Here is a 21,050-nt window from a genome sequence, read left to right as displayed (position 1 = left end):
GGAAACAAAAGTAATCAAGATATATTTATGTGGCCATAGGAAAAAACAGTAACTTGGGTGAGAAGCAACAGCTAGGCTTGCTCTGGTGAGCTGAATGTATGCTCTGCTATCAGGGAAGCAAATTAATCTGTACTCCTCCTTCTAACAAATACAGCTTTGTGCTGCTTGTGGTACCAAGTATTATACTCTGTTTCAGGTGCTGAACCTGTCTGGATGCTTCCCACACTTGCAGGAAAAGATGCTTCAGAGCACATTAACCTTCACAAGGCTACTGCCCAGGTAAGTAGCAGGGGAGTCTTCAGAAACCAGTGAGTTATAGCGGGGGAACTCAAAAAGAGGATGCTGAAAGACAATGGGCTGACTTGTCTGCAGCCCCATTGCACCCTAAGAGTCTGCATTTGCTCAGGATTCAAGGAAGACCCTTCATGGAAGAGACAGTTAGTTTAAAAAAGGCATAAAGAAGCCCAGTAATGGATTTCAACTCTCCTAAGGGAATCGTGTGTTTGTACTGAGGAAGGATTACAGGAAACCAAAGTAACACTTTATTTTTCTTCACAGAGAGCTTGGGGACTTTGGAGTAATTTAGTCAATGGTGATTTGCTACTTGTGCTATAGTGTTTCCAAGGATGGTACTCATGATCTGTTTATTAAACTTTTGGCTTGTCAGTCATCACTAACACCATCAAAACTCATTGCTTCTCTTCCTATAAAAGCAACTTTTCTGTCTTTCAGAATTACTACAAGGTTGAGGAACGAGTGCTTTCATCTAAAATCAAAGTCAGGCAAGTATCCATTTTGTAAGACCTGTGAGCATAAAAATGCACCAATGTAAACATCAGGTATCTGAGTGAAAAATGTTAATAGGCATTTCAAGAAATGTGGAGACATCACGAAGATATTTTAGGCTTTCAACATATTTGTAGTATTCTAGCATCAATCATTTTCTTGCAACTAACTATCAGGTTATTTATCTTAGCTACCCTTGGTGTCCATTACCACAGTGTCTAAGCCCCTCATAATGTTTCTGTAGGGCAGGGAAGTGTTCTCATCCCTTTTTTACCACTGGGAAACTGGAGGAGAAAGAATCCTCCTTTTATGGTCACCTAAGAAGCCCATAACATAGCAGAAAATCAACCCACAAACCCTGAGTCTCTGGCTAGAACCTTAATGAAAGAAGAGTCTAACTCTTTTAAATTAGCCCGATTTGAACTTCATTAATTTGTACCATAAATTATAGAAAGAAGGCTTTGTTACACATATCACTGAGCCATTAATTATGTGGCTAATTCCACCAACACTTAAGAAAATAGGAACAATCCAGGGCTTGCATCCCAGAAAGGGCTCTGGCTACACACCACCAAGGAGAGGTGAAAGACTCCAGTGAGCAAGGACGTGGAGGGTGGAGAAAAAGAAAGATGATGTGGTGCATTGCTATGGGTGTTTCACTGGGCAGTTCACAGAGACTTTACCTGAAATTGCTTGTTCTTCAGGACAGAACATGGCTGTCATCTTGTGAAGCCCAAGCTGCCCCAGACATCTGGTGTGCATTGGCACCCTATGGAAGTTTGCATCCTGACTCCCCTTAAAGCCCCTGTGCTTGAACAGACTAGCTGAGCAGCTACTCAGTGAGGGTTTTGTGTATGTGGAAAGCCTTTGTGAGGAACTCATTCCCAGTGTTGAGAGAAAACTTGTGGAGGCTATGTCACACATCTATGTAATTTTTCCACTCAGTGGAAATTTCAGTCAACACAGCTCATAGTGGTCAAATGTACATCTTTGTTCAGTCCTTAAAGAGTACAGATCAAGGTATTTCTGACACTGCATTTTGGTATATGGTAAACGGTATGGTATATGGTGTCCGGTAAATTTGCTGTGCCATCCAAATGGCCTGTGTGACAAAGAAAGGCCTAACTTATTTTCATCCAATGTGCAAAATTTGGATAATAGGGATCTACTGTGCAGAGCAGAACAAGCTGAAATGATACAGAGATTGAAATAAAGCATCAAAATGAAAATCCTTTAGCTAGCCGCAATATCTTTTGTTACCGTTTTAAATCAGGAGGTTTTGGATAACATATCTAGCTTTGTACCACCCTCGGCCGCCAACCCATCTGATCTTAAAACATAAGCAGATACATATCTGAGTCTCATACGACTCTTTCTGGAAAAAAAAGCTGCTTTAAATGGTTGGTCCCTTGGAACAGAGATCTTACCTTGCCAGGAGTTTTTAAAAGCTTGGCCTTTCTGCTTTGGATGAACTCAGAGCAGCTAATAGACATTATGGCACAAGCATGCAGGTCCTACTACTCCTGGCTAGCAGAAAGTCTGATGGCTCATCTCTCTGTTTTCCTCCTTTAATCAGCTTTCGTTCTGGGTTAGTCACAACCCCAGTTAAAACCTAATACTAGACAGTCTGAGCATCACCCTGGATCCACATATGCAAAGGAAAAGAGAGGAACAGGGAGGGGAAAGAGAGCAAGGCCGCCTTCACAGTCCATGCTCGGGGCTTTTTCTCCCCTAACTTCTGTAGTTTCAGTTCTTTGGTCCCTTCTCAGTCTCATGGGACTCTGCTACAACCCACATTTATGGTCTTCTTTATATGCTCTTCGTCTGGTTCATTTTTATAGCTAATTTATTTCCTCCAGATTACTTAAATAGACTTTTATTATGTGCTTTTGCAATACCACTTTCTAAAACAACACCATTTTCTATATGTATTATGAACTATGATACGCACCATAAAACCAGAGGACTGCGCTGTGGCAAGGCGCCATGACCCCACTTTGGGGATGTTCCAGGAGCTTTGAGAGTGTCAGTTTGTGAGGCATATATAAGGCCTGTCAGTCAAAAGAAATGCGTAGTGACTGTGGTCTTTCTGTGTCACTTGAGTTGGAGGAGTAATCTGCTTTCTCCTTTGTCCAGCCAGCTGATGTTCCCATTTAAGATTCGTATACAACATACACTGTCTTCAGCCAACTACTGTGTTGAGTGAATCCCTATGTGAAATCGTACATGTGAGTAGCTGGATATTACCAGTTTGCTGTTTCGTTATATCAATATTTTTGGCCCAAATGTTTTCCCAGCTATGTATAGTCACTTCTTGGGATGTCACTACAATTAGGTACATGTATTTAAAGGTTTAGTGTGGCCAGCTATCAGACCTGGTAAAATACAAAGTCCCCATGACAAATGAAGTGCAGGGCATCCAACAGCACAAACTGTGGCCAACTTGACTTCTAACAGCATAGAGCAGCCCAAAAGGAGTCTGGGTCCCAGCGTGGGATGTTTCACTTGAGTGGAAACAGAGAATATAGGCCGACCTACTGCATTTAATAATGGATGCTATGGGAACCCAACTTTCAGAAGCTGTGAACACTTCAAGTGAATAGGAATTTCAGAAAATCTGTGTCTACATGTGTGCATATTATGCCATAAACCATACAAGTAATAAAAGCTCACCAGAATAGTTTACATTCCTCCTGCCACTCCCCTATAAAATATTCTCTTCTCCAAATTTCCCTCTGAAGCAAAAATCTTTTATTTTCCAAAACTTTATCCAATGTGCTAATTATTGGAAGGCAAAAAAGATCTTATTTCTTATCAACAAATCATGTCTTAAAACCACAAAAATGGAAAGGATTAGCCAACAAAGAAACATCACGGAAAGAGATATTCAAAATAAAACAGTTATGTCTGCACTTTAATCCTTCAGTGATAATTTTGCATAAGATATATTGGCTTTTTTGCATATTTGTCTTTTGACCTTTGCATAAAAGAGTTTACAGTTTACAATGTCAACTATCTGTTAATATTTCAGAGATGCATTCTGAAAGCAGTGAATAGTAAATGTCCCTGCAGTAGAGATGGGAGAGGATACCTCTCCTCACTGTCTGTGAGTCTCCTTTTGTATGGGAATAAATGGGCATTATAAAACAAACATGACTCAGCCACTTAAGTTTGCTTCCTACAAGCACACAGCAAAAGGAGATTCACTTGCACGTCTGTTAAAAGTTAATTGAAAGTTTGGGCTCAGTGCTCATGTTGAGGATTAGCTGTCTTGTTTCTGCTTCGATAAACTCTACGGCTCACGTGTTTCGTGCTTCTGGTGCACTCAGCTTCCAGCTGATCTGTTCTCTGCAGGACATTGCTCAACACAGCAGCAGCACCAGAAACCCTCACCAGAGACCTGGCACAGGAGGGCAAAGTGAGTCGAAGCATCCTTCATGATTAGAATGCTGATCTTGTTGACAGTACCTCTCTTAGGTGTTAGGATATTTAATCATGACTTCATTTCTACAGAGGCAGCTACTGCAGTTCTTGTTCATACAGTCTGTTTTGCTCTATGAGCAGCCTGCTGATTTTTGTGAAGCTACTCAAAGTAAAATGTACCAGATGGCATAAGTCAGGGTGGTAGAAGTCATCCACTTATTACATGTACAGGTACTCCCTGCAGTATACAAGAGCATTATTTATATGTGTCACAGATTTTTGTCATCCATGTGACAAAAAGGATTATTATCTTTTAATCTGGAATTAAATATTTTGAGTTTCATAAAATATTTTTTCAATATCTACTACAGCAATTTTTTTGGAACTCTGTTTCCTGGAGCTTCAGTGTTTGTGGGTTTGTGAGATCTCAGGGTTTAAAAAGTCACATGAAATGGAATTATGCCTGCTGCATAACTTTCTACATACACTTTCTTGAAAATGCGGTTTATTTGCTGTTACATTTTCTAATCAGTAATCCAGAAGACTGAAATTTTTCGATTCTAGGTATCAGAAAATATTTCAGACATTTCTAAATGAGAATAGAAGGAAATACTGTTGTGTTTTTCCCCCACAATAAACTATGTGAGACAACAGTTTCTCAAAAAGCTCTGACTTCTTGAGGCTTTGAAGCAAGACATTGGGATTTCTTGGCGGGGGGGGGGAAGGAATGCTGGTATCACACACAAATATGTGCTTCTTGGGCCAGTTCTCCAGGACAGCCTTTTTACTCTCTTGGCGGTGACATTATTTTTTCTCTTTATGTATTTCTTTATGTTATTTATCACAATGTCTTTACCTTTCAAACCAAAGCTGTGACCAGAAACAGACACACAGCACCGGAAAAGAGCCGTGGGAGGGTTTCAGTGCCCTGGCCCTTCCTACCCCACTGTCACAAACAACTTTGATCCATTTCCCCAGCACTATCCATCCGCTACAATGGACAAGACAGAATCCAATCACAAAACATCACAGGATTATTATATCATTAGTAGTATTAATATTATTAGCACTTGTTATTAGTAGTATTAGTTATTAGTAGTATTATTTGTATAAAATAGTGTATTATTAGTATTATTTTACCTAAGGTATGTAAAAGTATTCTTCTGGAGTCCTTCCACCATTTTACTTATTTTCCAGGTGAGACCAAGAGTGAGCAGGAGAAATCTCAGGGCAACTAGAGTTTGTTTTGTTTTTTTTTAATTGCCACTTGAAAACACTGATCTGGCTGTACTTTTATTCCTGATTGTTCTAAAACCTGCCTGAACAATATTCATGATCAGCTTGCTGCCTGCGGGTGACTTACTTGGTTATTTTCCAAAGATAGGAAAATACCTGTATTGTACTTGGGTGAGGAGTTTTAAAAACAGCTACTGATTCCATTTGCCTCAGCTGTGGGTGATGTGAGGTTTTTCTTGGGTGACTGTTCAATACACAGTGAAAATATGGTGCCCTGGTAAATGACACAAAACATAAAAAAAAAAAAAATAAAGCCACGCTACATAGAACCATGACACACTAGCAGAAATCTTGGCCTTGAGTTCCAAAGCTTTTCTCAAATTACTGTGTTATTCCAGCCCAGGGGAGGGAAGGTTGGAGGCATAAAAAGTGGAGCATATTTTTCAGGGTGAAATGCATAACTTGCCGTAGACCAGCATAAGCCTATGTGTGATAAGCCTCCCATCAGACACCCTTCAGACCAGGCACCCCAAATCTCTGCCCCCAACACCCCTGCCATGTCCAAAATGACTTCTGTCTTAGTGGGTCTCAATTAGATGTAAAAGAGATGTGCGCTTTCCTGCGTAGCCAGAGCAAGGCAGAGGAGAAAGTCATCCGCTGATTTGTACTGATGTTCCCTGTGCCAGTATTTCAATTTCCGTTTTGAAACATGAATGAAAAAGTCAGTTCACTCCAAAGGCCAAAAGGACTTTAGCTCCATCTGTCTTTCCCAGCCAGTTATTAACCTGGCGGCTGCTCCGTGGTCCCAGCCATTTAACTGGAAAAGTAAGGGGCCACACCATCGCTGTGGTGGCTGCAACCATCCCAGCTTTACCCTTCCCACAGAACTGGGTTGGTCTCCATCCACCCAGTTGGTCTCCACCCCAAAGCAGGGTTGCAATTCAGAATGAGAGACAGGAGGACTGGGCAAGGCAACTCAGGTGGTGGGAGAGGAACTGAAACCAGGAGGCAGATAAGGGGTACAAGCCCTGGGCTTGCCAGGAGGGACATAAGGAGCAGGAAGTTTGGAAGAGGAGAGGTCCAACTCATGTAATAAACAAATAAGGAACTGGGAGCTACCTGGAAATGAGAGGATACAGTTTTTTAGGTCTGCCCATGCTGGACATGCTTCGGAGAGGGGAAAAGGGACAATTATGTTGTTAACAGTATGTGTAACAGCCTGTAGGTATAAAGGACTCAAGGTACATATTGCTACATGTGTGTGAGTATATGTTACACAAACACAAAAATCTCCAGAAAATGAATAGAAAAATGTGTCCTGTGTCTCCACAAAAGTGTGTGGTCCATGTTAGATCAATTTTACTGGCTCTGAGGACTCAAAAATGTAAGTCAGTAAAAGCTAAAAATGTGTGGCAGTTCTAAAGACTCATAACACACATTTAAGCATACCTTGGTTTTCAGAACACACGTTTGTTTTTAAGAAGTCAAATCATTCCTTCTGCTTTTTACAAAAATTGTTTAGAAATTACTGAAGTAAAGTTAAAAAAACATGATAGAAAGGACGTGAGTATATTTTTTTTTGTTGTTGTATTGTTATTCTAGGAGCTTCTGATGCTGAAATTTTGATGGGATTTTGTGCTCCCTGGTCATTCATGCTTAGAGACACAAGCAACTTCAACTTGGTTTTCGGTCATCCTTGCACCAGTAAGAGTCTTGCAGCTCATTTCTAACATCAGTCACTTGGACTATAAATCTCTGCAATGGATACGGCCATTTAAATCTCCACCTGCACAAACAATAATTAGGCCTAAAAAATAAGCAGGCTCATAAATCTCCATGCTGGTGATTAGCAATATTTTGGATCTGCAACGTGAATGGTAGAAAGAAAAAAAAAAGGCAAAGCTAATGCATTAATTAGGAGTGATATGCTGACACATACACAGAGAAAACACAAACAGGGACAGTTAACATAACATGACGTTCGAAGTTAGTGAATTCCCAAGAGCCCAGGGCTTGGAGATATGCTATGTTAATGTACTTATCCTATTGTGAGTGGGAAGGTGTTATCTTCCAGCCAAACAGTAAAAAGCTGTTTTAATGCTGAGATCTGCCCTTTTTCTTCCAGCTTACATGAGCCAAGGAACCAAGATGGATCAAGAGGCAGGAAAGATTTCTTTGCTATTTATCAAAAATAACACTCTGCCTCTTGCTGAAACTTTGATCTGCAAATAGTACATAGCTCTTGCCAGACATATTAGTTTGGCCCTCCACAATTTCTGCTTGTTTGTTTGTGTTGCTTTTGTTTAGTGTATGTAGAAAACCCAATGTGATGCTCACTCATATCAGTAAGAGACTTTCCTTTGGCTCCGGTGACCTTAGATTAACTCCAAAGCCACTGCATGCCATGGTGACATCTCAGGCTGTATATTTTTGTCCAGACCTATGTGAATACTCAGGTAAGCAGCTGCATAAACGGAGTTGCTCCTGCAATCAGATCAGACATTGTGTCCAGACAAGTCCAATGTGCAGATTGTGCCCAGTTCTTTAGCCCCCTGTGTTCAAAACCAGCGCTGCTGGGGCACCTGTGAGGTTTTGGGAAGTGTGTGAGGAGGAAAAGAGGTAGGGGAACAAGCTAATGCTTTACTGGCTTCTTTGGGCTCTACATGTGGGTTTAGAAGAAGATTTTGCACAGAGAGGAAGAAGAGCTAGGCCAAAGTTAATTGCTTTTAAAAGCCTACTCGGCAGAGACTGAATACACATGTGCAAAAAGATCATAACCGCAGCATACATCTTCTCATTCAAACTACACAGCAACCTGTTCATTCACACTAGTGGTAAAACGACTTGGGAGGTTTGGTTGCAGAGGTTGTAGAGTACAGCCCAATGCCCTCACTTCCACCGCTCCCACAGAAGGGGCCTTATCTCTCCTCTTTATTCAGGCAAAATTCTTTGACTTTTGAGTGAGCATGAATCAGCAGACAAAGCACTCCATGGCTACAACAAAACGAAACGCTGACATCTGCTCTGCAACAGCACGCTGAGAAAAGGGCGTTTTTCTCTGCGATCTCTACCATCCAATAACCACCCCCCTTTCCTTCGTCTCAGCCCACACCCTTGCCGCCCCATTCACAGCCACACTGAACCACCCCAGTGGCGCGGGGCTCGCCCTTGGCTTGGCAGGGCTCCATGGACCACCAGGGTCTCATCTGCCTGGCACACCTGCGGACAGGGCAGGCTCTGGGACGCTCACAGCTGGGGGGACTCAAAGAGTGAGAGGAGACTGAGACTTGTTGGAGGTCACCCAGGGAGGCTGGAAGAAGTCAGATCATCCTGCCTCCAGCCCCTGGGCTGTGATGGCGATGTCCACTCTGCCGGCCGGGCGGTGGAGCACTCTCTTCCTGGAATACACCAGTAGCTGGACAGGATGCGTTCTCAAATATCATCATTCACAAATCTCCCCCAGATTAGGTTGCAGGACAGCATTTTGACGGGACGCATTACAAAGCTCCCTGGAAGGCTTGGCCAGTGGATCTACTGCTCGCTCTCCTCATGACCCATTTTGGCTTTCTTCAAGAATCGTGACACCAGCTGCCTGGGTCATCTAGAAGGCAAGGAGGGGGAGAGCAACCCTGGGCTTGAAAGGGAAGTGGGGAAGGAGCAGAGGAGGAGTAGAAGGAAGGGGGAGGATAGAAAGACAGAGCAGGGGGAGAGAGAGAGTGAGTTGCTTTGCTCCAGTGGTGAAGATCTGAATCCCAGTTCTGAGCTCTCGGCAAAGGCTTGCCGGGATACCTCATTCCCTGTCCTGTGCAAAGGTCTGTGATTGGGGATGTGGTGTGCTCAGCGGGCAGGGCCCCTCCCCTGGGCTGGATCCGCCTCTCTTATCCCCCAGATAAATTACTAGTGTCCTCACTAAATTCCTCGGCTTTCTTTCTCTCTCTCCCTCTCTCACACACTCTCACTCCCTCCCTCAAACACAGGCAAAGCAGGGTAGTGAGGCGGGAGGGCGGGGATCTTCTCTGGACTGGTATCGCCTTAGTGTTGGGGGGGAGGGAAGGGGAAGAAAATACTGGCGCCCCTTCTCTCCTCCACTGCCTTGAAGTAGATTTGAGGAACTGCCCTTCTTCCTCCCCCCTCCCCCCTTCCCACTGGTCCTTCGGCATCTTCCAGACCATGTCCACTGGGTCCCTCAGTGATGTGGAAGATCTGCAGGAGGTGGAGATGCTGGAGTGCGATGGCCTGAAAATGGATACTAACAAAGAGTTTGGGGCGTCCAACGAGAGCAACGAGGAGGGATCCAATGGCGAGAATGGCTCCCCTCAGAAGGGGAGAGGGGCCTCGGGAAAGAGGAAAAAAGCTCCCCCCAAGAAGAGCCCTTTAAATGGAGTGAGCCAGGAGGGAAAGCAGGTCCAGAGAAACGCTGCCAACGCCAGGGAGAGGGCAAGGATGAGGGTCCTTAGCAAAGCCTTCTCAAGGCTTAAGACCACACTGCCCTGGGTGCCCCCAGACACCAAGCTTTCCAAACTGGACACCTTGAGGTTGGCCTCCAGCTACATCGCTCACCTGAGGCAGATCCTGGCCAATGACAAGTATGAAAACGGCTACATCCACCCAGTCAACCTGGTAAGTCACAGCCTGCCAGGGCCAGGCAATTCATGTGCGTGTGCATGGGGAGAGGTGGGTGAGGAGCTGGGATGGGGTATGTGTGGGGAGAAACCTGCGCTGTGCTTCTCACAGAGAGTCTGATGCCAGTGGGGTGGCAAGCGGTACTGTGCGAGGGGACATGCTCCCAGCTGCCCTTCTGCCCTGTGCCCCATCCGCTGCTCCTGGCAATCCCCTCCAGGGGACAGGCAGGAGCCACGCTGGCCCCAGATAGGCAGGGATGGGCTTTACTGCCACAGGAGTGCCTGAGAAACCTCAGCAGGTTGATGGCAGCTTTCTACTTGCAAGCGGGTAGTTATAGGAATTTGAGGAGAGAAAGGCATGTTTTAGGAAGAACCCAGCACAAGGACCCCAGGATTTGTCCTTATTCCTCCTCTCTACTAATATTTCCTGCCATCCTCAAGTCCTAGCTTTTAAAAGACACAACTCATGGGGCTCTGCGTGCAGCCTCTTGGATTTGCTGGGTCCAGGATATTTCTCCTATCCATGTAAACCAGCAAAGGAAAAATAAATATCACTGTCGTTGCTCAGGAGGATTCTGCCCCAGGTACACTCCGCAAAGCCTCCCTGGGCTGCACGGCATCCCTCCTTCTGCTCCCACTACCCACAGAAAGTTTTCCCCAGCAGGCCGGGGTCTCCCCAATAATCCCAGCTGCCAGAAACATCCAGTTGCCAGCTATAAAAATATGTGCAACTGATGCAAACCAGTGATGGGCAAGATCTGCCTGGGCTTTTTAGACATACAGCCTTTATGTTGCCCACACGTGCAGACCCTGCCAGATAAAGGGATGGCAGAGGGGATGTGGGGAAGTTTCACTGGGATCCAGCTGTCTTTTGAGCTTCAGACTCCCCAGGCAAGGACATTACATGCTGTGTTAGCTGATAAGGGCCTGAGAGATTTCTTTTTGGTTTTTGTTTTTGGGTTGTTTTTTTTGTGTACAAACAAAATACTCAGCCCAACAACATGGGGAAAAACGATAAAGTAAAACAAATTCAACACTCCATCCAAACATAGCCCCCCCCTCCCCTCTCACAGAGAAACACCCAAACCTGCCCCCTGAGCCAAAGGAGGCCAAGGAGGGCGGCCGGGGGCTGCAGGGGCCGCCGGGCGGCTCCTGCGCCAGGACAGCGCGGCTGCGGTGGGCCCGCGGCAGGATGTGGGGCTGCTCCCGTGGGGAAGAGCCCCCAGGGTGGTCACAACCAAACGCAGGGGGTGGCGCGGCGGCGGCGGGGTGCCCGCGCTGTTAGTGCCGGGGGAACGCGGATGCGCCGGGGATAGTGCAGATCCCTCCTCCCTCGCTGCCTCCCTCCCGGGGCGGATCAGCCGGGCTCCGGCGCCCCGGGGACGCCCGCGGGGAGCCCGCCGCGGCTGGGAGGAGAAGCGGGATCAGCCGCCGGCAAAAGGCAGAAGGGTCCTCGTCGCAGCCAGCGGCGACTGCCCCGGCCCGAGCCCCGCTGAGCGCTGCCAGAGGCGGCCTCAGGCGGTAGATAGCGGGCTCGATCCCCCGGGGCGCTCCCGAGCTGGACCCGCTGGCGGAATAAGCGTTGCAATGTGCATTTTTCCGTATGTAACCCCCTTCCCACCCGTGTCTTTTCCTGGCTACAGACTTGGCCTTTTATGGTAGCCGGCAAACCCGAGAGTGACCTGAAAGAAGTGGTGAACACAAACCGTTTGTGCGGCCCGACGGCATCCTGAGCCCCGGCGGCCGGGCCAGCAGCGTCCCGGCGCGGCCGGGGAGCGGGCGGCGAAGCGGGCAGGGACACGCCGCGGCCCCGCCGCTGCCCCGGGCCCCGGGCAGAGCGACGGGCAGAGCCGCTCTCCGGGAGCAGAGGAGACCAAATGAGCCCTAGCAAAGACTCCACCCCGAGAGATCCCGACTCTATTTAACTTTATTAAATGCGTGTACAGTCGAGTGTCCTGCAACAAGAGCCTTGCTGGTTCAAGAGCTACTAGAGGAAAGACAGAGATCAAACAAAACCTACCACGTGTGTATCTTTTGTCTGAGACCTGTGAAATATGTAGATGCCTAGAAAAACTGACTTTGACAGTCATCTCTATGAAGTAATTCACCCTAAAGATATATAGATATATTTTCTTCAAGCAGGTTTTGCTCTATTTCTGTGAATAAACCTTCCTTTCCACTGATCACAGAGCGGTGTAATGTTCGTTTCCGACTCCCGGGCTCGGCGCGGGGAAGGACCGCGCCTCCGCTCGCCTCCAGCGCTCCGCGAAGCGGCCGCGCTCGCCCAGCGCTGTGCGGGGAGCCCGCCTCTCAGCCCCGGGCCGCAGAAGAGCTGCTTCCCCGGACCTAACCATGTGGAGCAAATCCCGAGGAAGAGAGTGGCAGGGCCCGCAGCTCGTCCTCGCCGCGGGAGCTCGGCCCGGCCGCGCTGCCCGGCGCCCGGGCGCTGCGGGCGCCACCCCGGCCGCTCCGCGCCGCTCGGCGCGGACGAGAGCGGTTATCTATGGATGAGGTATAGTCGGACGGAGGATCCCCCTCTGGCCCCGGTCCTCGGTGCTGGGAATTTTTAAGTTAAACATCTCCCCTCTATCGATCAGTGAGCCGTTGGGAGATGAGGCTGAGATAAACAGGAGTGCGGGACGCTCCCCCGGCAGCGGCCGCCGGCAGCTGATGCACCAGATCCCACCGCGCTGTTTAATGTTTCAGGGTTATGACCGCACTGTTTACAAGACGTCTTCGGTTATTTATACTGTTATTATTAGCAGAGGGGCTTTAAATTTCCGCTTCACTTGCTCTTTCAATAGCGTCCTTTGGTTCCGTTTGATACCTGAATATTTCCCGGGGGAAAGCAGGAGCGGGGCAGCGCCCTGTCCGGGGGCAGCAGGGCCACCCCAGAGTCGGGGATGCATCGCGGTCACCCCCATAGCCAAGCCCTCCGTCCCGTCCGGACGGCGGGGGGCGGCGGCGAGGACCGGGGAGCGGTGACAGCGCAGGGGCCACGGACCCTCCCAGGAGCTGCCTCCCCCCGGCAACTCCCCGCAAGCTGGATTATGTCTCTTCTCATGCCCCTTTTTCCCCCCGAAATAACTGGGTGAGGTGGCGCGTCCTCCAAGCGACCCAAATTCACCAGGCGGGTTCATGCGTGGGCTAGGTTTAATTACAGCAGCTTACTGTGAGGCAAGGGCTGTGCAAACATCTCAGCGTTCGTCATGGAAAGGGCCAGGGCCTGCTGTATCGTCCTAATGGTTTAAAAGGGGAGAGCTGTTTAATTTCACTTTTTCACAGCTTTATCTCCATCCTGCACAATTAAAAGCAGACCTCCTCGCCTGCCCTAGCCATACACAACTTCACTGTCATGAGCAGGACTGCGCCAGTCAAGACACACAGTTGCACACCCAGGCTTGACTGATTTTACTACCAAACACATCACCTTGAACAGCCAGAGCTCTCGCTGAAGAGATGAGCTACCCTGGTAAATACAGTTGAAAGGGCTGATCTCTTCACCCCAAACACTAGGAAATTCAGGGGGAATTGTTGTTCTCTTAAACGGAGACAGAAAAAAGCCTTCCAATCTTGAACTAAGTGCAAATGACTGATACAGCAAATGCACAAATATCACTTTAACCACCCAAGTTACCCTCTGAATTCAAATTAACCATTTAATTTAACCACTCAAAGTCTCAACTTAAATACATACTAGTTAATGCCTGCTCAAGATTCATAGCAAGGTGCTGTTTTTCTTCTAGAAAGCAGAAACTGATAGGCATCTGGGATGTGCATAAAATTAAGAGTTAAATTCTGAATATATTCACACACGCTTTTTTTGCCACCTTGCTTTGCAATGCTTGCTAACTGCAATCGGCATCCTTTGAACCCTTATGAGCTAGCCATGTTCACTCTTCATTTGTCACCTGAAATGCAGCATGGAAAAAAAGAGAAGTGAGAAATGCGATAGTCCCCCTGCAAAATGTGAGGAACACAGCCATAACCATGTGCCAAAAGCTGCGATGTAAACCGAACGGTAAAAAGAGGCTGTAGGCACTGTTAGTTCTTGTGCTGTTATTCACTTTACCTACCAGTCTAGATTGCAAGCCACTTGGGGACTGAAATATTCCTCGAGCATCCTCCACCTTCCTCAGTCCTTGCCTCTAAGCAACAGTTCAGCAACAAACAAAATGGCAAAAAAAGCAGCAAACAATAAACAAATGCAACTGGCAATATACAGAAAGGTAAATAACTGCTTTACTCTGACTGTAAAATAATTCGTGGCTTTATCTCCATTTTAAAGATAACAAGCATATTTTCCAGAGGTATTTATGTGGCTGGGAACCCTTGGTCCACTGTCTTCTTGTATAAGGGCACAGCCCTGATAGCATTGGCAGTTGGCTTCAACAGCCCAAATTTCTTAGATGAATTAAGAGTCCTACCATGTATGTCAGGAGAACAATGAGTGAAAACATTCTTCCCTGCTGCTGCATACAATTTTACATAAAAATATTTGCAAACAGAAAATGTATGTTTAGTCTGACTGAAGCAATTGATGATTTTGAAAGGAACTTGCTAATGTGTTAAGGAAAAAACAAGGAACCAGCTTAAATATTGATGTCGATGATTTTAAAGAAAATATTTTTGCTTTCTTGCTTTTCTGTACAAAATGATGCATTTTAAGATTTACCAAAATATACTTAGACCCCTTCTTCATGTGGAAACAAAGCTGACTTGATTTATCTTTCTGTATCTACATGGACGTAGATGCAGCTGCATGAGTGTCTGTATACATTCCCTCCTAATAATGTTTTAACTCATTGCCTGATTTCAACTGAATTTGACAGAGGTCTCGAAGATAACCGAATTGCTATATTTTTTTTCTTTTGTGAAAACAGGCAGCTGACTAGAGAAAATAAAAAATCTTTAAGTCTGCAGCTAAAGGAAAAGTTTCGACATTAACTCAGCCCTTATCAGATACTAGAGCATACAGAGTAGACTGCCAGCTGTAGATGAAGCTTCAAATGCTGCTTCAATCACAGGATACAAGTTCACAGAAAACCTGCTTATGGACCTATGTGTTTTAAGATAAGAAGTCTCTAAAAATAGTTTAGCCCCATCTGATTTTAATACTATTAGGTTTTTTTGGGTTTTTTTTAAGGAAACACAGTTTCACCCAACTACTTCACAACCATTTTTCAGTTCAGCTGGAGACTAGAAAAATCCTTTATTTGCAGAGCTGCACTCAGTGTTCTGGCTCCTGGGCTTGGTGCTCATGTTATACTGCTTAGCAGCAGCTTTCACAGTCCATAAGGCCTTTAGGAGCAAGCATTTTTTCCGTACCTTACAGAAAAAACATTTTAGGCTTATCTTATCCTCTTGCTGTGATGGAAATCTGCCAACCCGAAACATCAACATAGCAAGAAATCCACTTTACAAACACCTCCACAAAGCCTTGCTGTCCTGGGCACTGACTGGGGCAGCAGCCCCCAGGCTGCAAGGTGCACAAGGAGAACACATGCTGGATAGCTTGTTCTTTGAAGTGTCTGCAAGGTAGAAGGTTGAAATTCCCAGCTCACCTCAGCAACTAAAAGACACAGAAAATCCATGTGGTTTCTTCTGTAAGGAAGCTGGTTTGAATCCTGGATATGATGACAGGATCACAAGCACGGGTTTGTTCGAAACATTTATATCGGTAACCGCACAGCTGTGTCTGCCTAGAAACACATGCTTCCTTATAAATGAATCACATATACTATTCAAGAGGTAATCTTTCCTGAAACCCCATTGTCATTGTCATTCATTGTTTTTTGTAGTAAATATATACATGTGTATATATATATACACACCAAAGACATTAGCTAATTTGCAGGTAGTAAGCCATCTAAAAGAGAACAAAACTCACGTATATCTGGTGTACAAGTGGAGAGTATAATGTGATAAAAGTGCAGGGTATTTCTAGTTTCTGTCTAGATATCTGAATCTAGATTACCACTCAGAGTCTGCCAAAAGGGACAGGTTTTCAGAAGACATTTAGATGACACTGAAATGAAATTCAGTCTCCATGAAATTGAAATTTGTGGCAGCAAACAAGCATTCTGTAATTTCCATGTATATACACACCCAGAAATACCTCCGTACAGAATTGCCCCCAAGAGCAAATAATTCAAATTGTCCCTTTTCATTGCTGGCCCATGTAGCACTGACCATTCTTGTACTACACCTGTGCTACCAAACACAGACCCACAGGATAAACACAACTTTGTGCTCGCTGTTCAGCCGTGGCTTGCTTCATGCTCTTCAGTCCAGAGTGCTTTATGGATGGGAAGCGGCACAACCAGTAATAATGGCTTTTTTGTCCTTAGTGCTGCCAAGCTACTTGTGTATTACGGCTTGGTGAATTTCTGGAACCCTGAGAAAATGTAATAGGTCTGACCTAAAACTTATGCTCTGCAAGGGATGGAAAAAAACCCCAAAACTTGAGTAACCTTTGCAAGGACTGCTGCCGGCAGATGCCAAACCCAGCAAAGTTCCGCAAGTAACTGATTTTTCTTCAGCTCACTTCAGACACTGGTGTATCTGAGCTAGCTGAATAAAAACAGCTTTGAGTAGGCCCAGGCATGCAGTCATCGCATTTCCCAACTGCTGCGTGGACATACCCTAGGGTCACAACAGCCCTGAGATGACGCATTTTCTTGCCTTAGGGTTTTGCCCTTAAACCGAAACTTGTAAACAGACCAACTGCGTCTTCAAGCTGATGCGCATGCGTTGCACAGAGTTACACCGTCCTTGCATGGGGAGTGGAGAGATTCAAACCTCCTTGCAAGGAAAATAAAAGATCATAACAAAAGCAGAAGAATAAAAACCAATGCAAACTCCTACTTCACTTTAAATTCTACGAGACCATTTTCCTTAAGCAAGGATGGAAAAAACAACCCTAATTTACATCCCAGTCTGCTATGTAAACTGTAAGGCCATATCCAACTGTAAATACGGATTATCTACACACTCAAGTTTTCTCTCAGTTGTTTGCACACTGTTTAAGAACGGGGATCAGAAATGCTAGGGAAAAAAAGCTACACAGCCAGATGAGTGGAAGTGGGGAAAAAGCATAGAATAATCCCTTTTCCTCTGATTACTACTGCTCAGTCCTTGTGAAAGGACGGGCTTGGGAAGGGAGGAACTATCAGCAGCTCCATCACAGCCGGGTGGAGCCGGACCACCAGGGAGATGGAAAGCGGGAGGCTGGGAGCTGCAGCTGCCTTCTCTGGGAGGAACATCTGTGAAACCCTGGGCGGCAGCAGCAGTGGAGGAGGAGCGGGCACAGGCAGCAAGGGTTCCCAGGGATGTGCTCACAGAGATAACTGTCCTGCTGGACAGCTTCCCAGGCTGCTGCAGCGGCACTTCCCTCCCCCCGCAGGGATGAGGCAAAGACCATCGTGTGTGACACGCAATCCGAGTGTCAGCGCGGCCTCTTGCTTCAGCATCCTGCTGCTTGTGGTGATTTCTGACAGCCGAGCTGACCAGAATGAGAACAGTTCTTCCTCATTGATAACATATATTGTTTTGTTCTTATGTAGGGACTTCCATATGGCTAGCACCTCAGACTTAATGCAGAAATTAAACAGAAGACAGCAGATACCTTTGAGCATTTGCTGTCGCCTCATAAACAAATGTTTTTCTATAGGAGGTCACTACAATTTACGGATGGGAAGACAAAGAGGAGCAGAGCTGACAACTGACTGGCTGAAGGTTTACACTTTGGCTTGGTACAGGCTCAAGCCACCAGCTCTTCTGGGGCACAAACTGAGCAGATGTTCTCCCAGGGATGCTGAAATCTCCAGGGATCTTTGCTCTTTGAATTCAGCATAAAAATAGGCACAGGGAAGGATCCTCTCAGGCTATATGTCTATCTAAAACAGGCTATGGACCACTCTGTGGCTCTAAGAGCCAGTGCTGTAGCTGGGATCACATCCACACACATCTGTGTTTTATTCCACTCTCACCAAAGGGTGAGAACTGCCCCTGGCACACGTTATTCCCAAACTGTGCTTGGGCACTTTGTCGGATAAAGTTAGTCAAACAGACCAAAGGATTGACAAGGACCTTGCTAACAACTCAGCACTCCAAAAAAATAAGCCTTGGCCTTGTGTTATTTATCAGTTTTGCTGCAGCCTGAGAAGCTAGAGCGATAAAGTACTTGATGCCTTTGTCTTATCCCAGCCCCATGCTTTTCTCACTTGTTTTCTAGATCAACCTGCTATCTTCTTCTATGGGCCAAAAATTCTTCGTGAGGGCCCTCTTTGCTACTTGTATCTCATAATTAATACATTAAGACTAGACGTCACTAGAAGCAAGGGGCCAAGTTGAAAAACAAACTTAAGATGAGATTTAAACATTATATCCTAAATTGTAACACTGAAAACCCTTGTTCCTTTGTTGCCCCATTCTACTAAGTTCTGCATACATTTTCTACCTGAGTTGTGAGTTCTCTGATGACAAAATTTTATATATGTCCTCTGAGTAACTCTTTCTCGCCATTGCCAAGCAGCTCCATGTTAATAGTTGGGTGGGCTTTTTTTGGTTTGTTTGGTTTGATTTGGTTGTTTTTTTATGAATACAAATATAAAAATTAATATATATTATAAAATTAAGCAGAATAGTTTAATATTATGGAGGTGACTGAAGTACCACTGACAGCAGGGAGGCAACAGTTTAATAGTGCTGGCATGAGTTGTCATACTGTACATCATCAGAGAAGTGTGAGAAAGCACATTGAAGTTTCATCTGACAAACTTAAGCCCTGGAGTGAAGCATTCCCTCCCTGGTTGATCTCCTGCCACAGGGTTAAATTTGTTCCCTGCTGGCTGCAAGCCTGGGAGATGTCTCATACTTAACCTGCAGTACCACATGCATGCAGCTGATGAGCGCTCCACAAAATGTCATTTCTATGGAACATGGGAGATACAGGTTGCTCCTAGGTACTTCCTCTTCAAACAAAAATACTTCACTACAGTCTTCTGCACAGAGCCCAAAGTACTTAAGAGGCAGCTGCATAAAACTCTTTATCTAGCCTTCACTGTGGGCTGGCTCAAGGGGCCGTCCATCTTTCTTCTCTCCTCTCTACACTTCTCCACAGTCTAACTTGCACCGGATTTTTATCTGACTGAAAACTGATCCTGCAAAAATGCAAAAATCCAGATAACCAAGCATTTTCTTCAGTTTGACCAGTTATTTTTTTTTACATAAACCTGCAGTTAGATCTGTGTAACAATATCATGAAATTGCACCTTTGTTCACTCTCACTGCTGTAGTTTATGGAACCAAAATATGTGCGGTGTCCTAAAATTTGGTTACCCTCATTTTTACTGCACTGGTACTGGTGGTCCCAAGCACCCCATGGTTCTACTCTGCAGAACGTCCAACCACAGAAAACAGCCTCCCCGCAACTCCATCTCCTCTTTAATTCCCAAACAAGGAACTGAGAAAAAGAGGCACAGGAAAATGAAATCACGTAGTAAGAGACAGTGTCTGTGCCTTCCCTGTTTGAGTCAGCACAGTGTCTGTGAAGTGAGAACATGCAATGGGCTGATGAGGACACAGTTCCCACAGGTGAGAAATCCCTCACATCTCAGACACCCCAGTGGGGGAAGCCATGGAGCCAAATTAGAGTTGCACAGAGGGACAGAGATCAGGACGGGGAGAACACACGGACAGAATAAGCAGTTTTGTAACTATGTAGGTGTGGAATAAAATTGCAGGTACAACTGATAAACTTACATGTCAAATTAGGTAGATGTCAAATCACCTTATTTGAATTCCATGTCCACATTTTGCAAGTATATGTTTAAAGAGACAATCTTCAGGACATGTCCCAGTCTAAATGGGAAAAGCTCAGGCTGACAGAGCAGCCAAAACTTTGACATGGTAAGAGTTCATCTCTTCATCAGTAAAAAAATATTTCTTAATGTCCAGGGATGAGTGCACATTTCTGTGGAACATCTGCTAGAAAAAGTTGTATCCTGAAAAGAAGCAGCATGTGGAGATAAACAATGAATAAATATTTGCTAGAAGATATTTTGTGTTGAATTTATGTAGACCTTTATGAGTATGCTAAAAAAAAGCCAAACCAAAACACACACAAAACAACAACAAAACAAACACAGAAGCTTGGTCAGAATTCAAGCAAAATCATGGTTTATAAAGCTTTCCTTCATAACTTGCCTATATAATCTGCTGTTCAGAAAAAAAAAAGAAAAAAAAAAATCAGCATCTGTTGTGATACAGCCATATAGAACTCAAAAGAATTGTCAGGGAGAAGCCACAAATTACCCCACATTATCCGTGTTAATTGTAATGACTCAGAGCCTTTAAGCTGAAGTCTGTGAAGAATTATAACAGTCTTAAGACTCTCCATAAAAATTCTGGAGATCCCGCGCAGAGTTACTGAACTGTGTTAACAGTTGCTCTAAACTCCGACTTCTCGTTTCCAAAAGCTTTTTTCTGGCTTGAGCATCCTCACCTGGCTGCGGTGGATCCGTTTCAGTGAGAAGCCACAGGGCGGCAGCGCTGCCGCACATGCTGTGCAGCCAGCCGCCTAACAGGGAGGCAAAACCAGGGTTAATAAGCAATCCTGTCACTGATGTACCCGCAGCTGGTTTGAAGAGAAACAATTGTTCTTGACAAGTGAAATTAGCATATTCATTTCAAGAGTTAAACTAAATCTAGCAGAAGAAAACCTCCCAGCTCTGAAGAACTCAAATTCCATATTGTTCTCTCTATCCTAGTTAAAGCTATTTTGCTATCACTTTGGATGCAGGAAGTACATAATTAAAGAGCCTCAGTTTCAGGAAATTGTTCATACAGTGAATACTCTGCACTACACACATATAAATACACATACATATACTTTTAATACAAAGACTGATGTGTCTTTATAAACCTCAAGTCAATCTTAAAACTTGATTTCGTTCTTCAGTCTGGGTGCTGGGTCCTTAA

The 21,050-nt window shown here is 45.3% G+C and overlaps 1 protein-coding gene across 1 annotated transcript; it reads left to right on the top strand.

Annotated features, from left to right (window-relative positions):
* Positions 1-9,615: 9,615 nt before the first annotated feature.
* On the top strand, positions 9,616-11,800 carry TCF21 (transcription factor 21; the record flags this gene model as incomplete). Its single annotated transcript, XM_082048456.1, has 2 exons — positions 9,616-10,065; positions 11,711-11,800. The coding sequence occupies 2 exons, from the start codon at positions 9,616-9,618 to the stop codon at positions 11,798-11,800; spliced, it is 540 nt and encodes a 179-aa protein (XP_081904582.1).
* Positions 11,801-21,050: the final 9,250 nt, after the last annotated feature.

This window comes from Streptopelia decaocto (genome assembly GCF_964273445.1).
Source record: "Streptopelia decaocto genome assembly, chromosome: 3".
Lineage (NCBI taxonomy): Eukaryota > Metazoa > Chordata > Aves > Columbiformes > Columbidae > Streptopelia > Streptopelia decaocto.
Note: the sequence above shows the minus strand (reverse complement) of the source record. Positions and strands in the feature narration are given on the sequence as shown.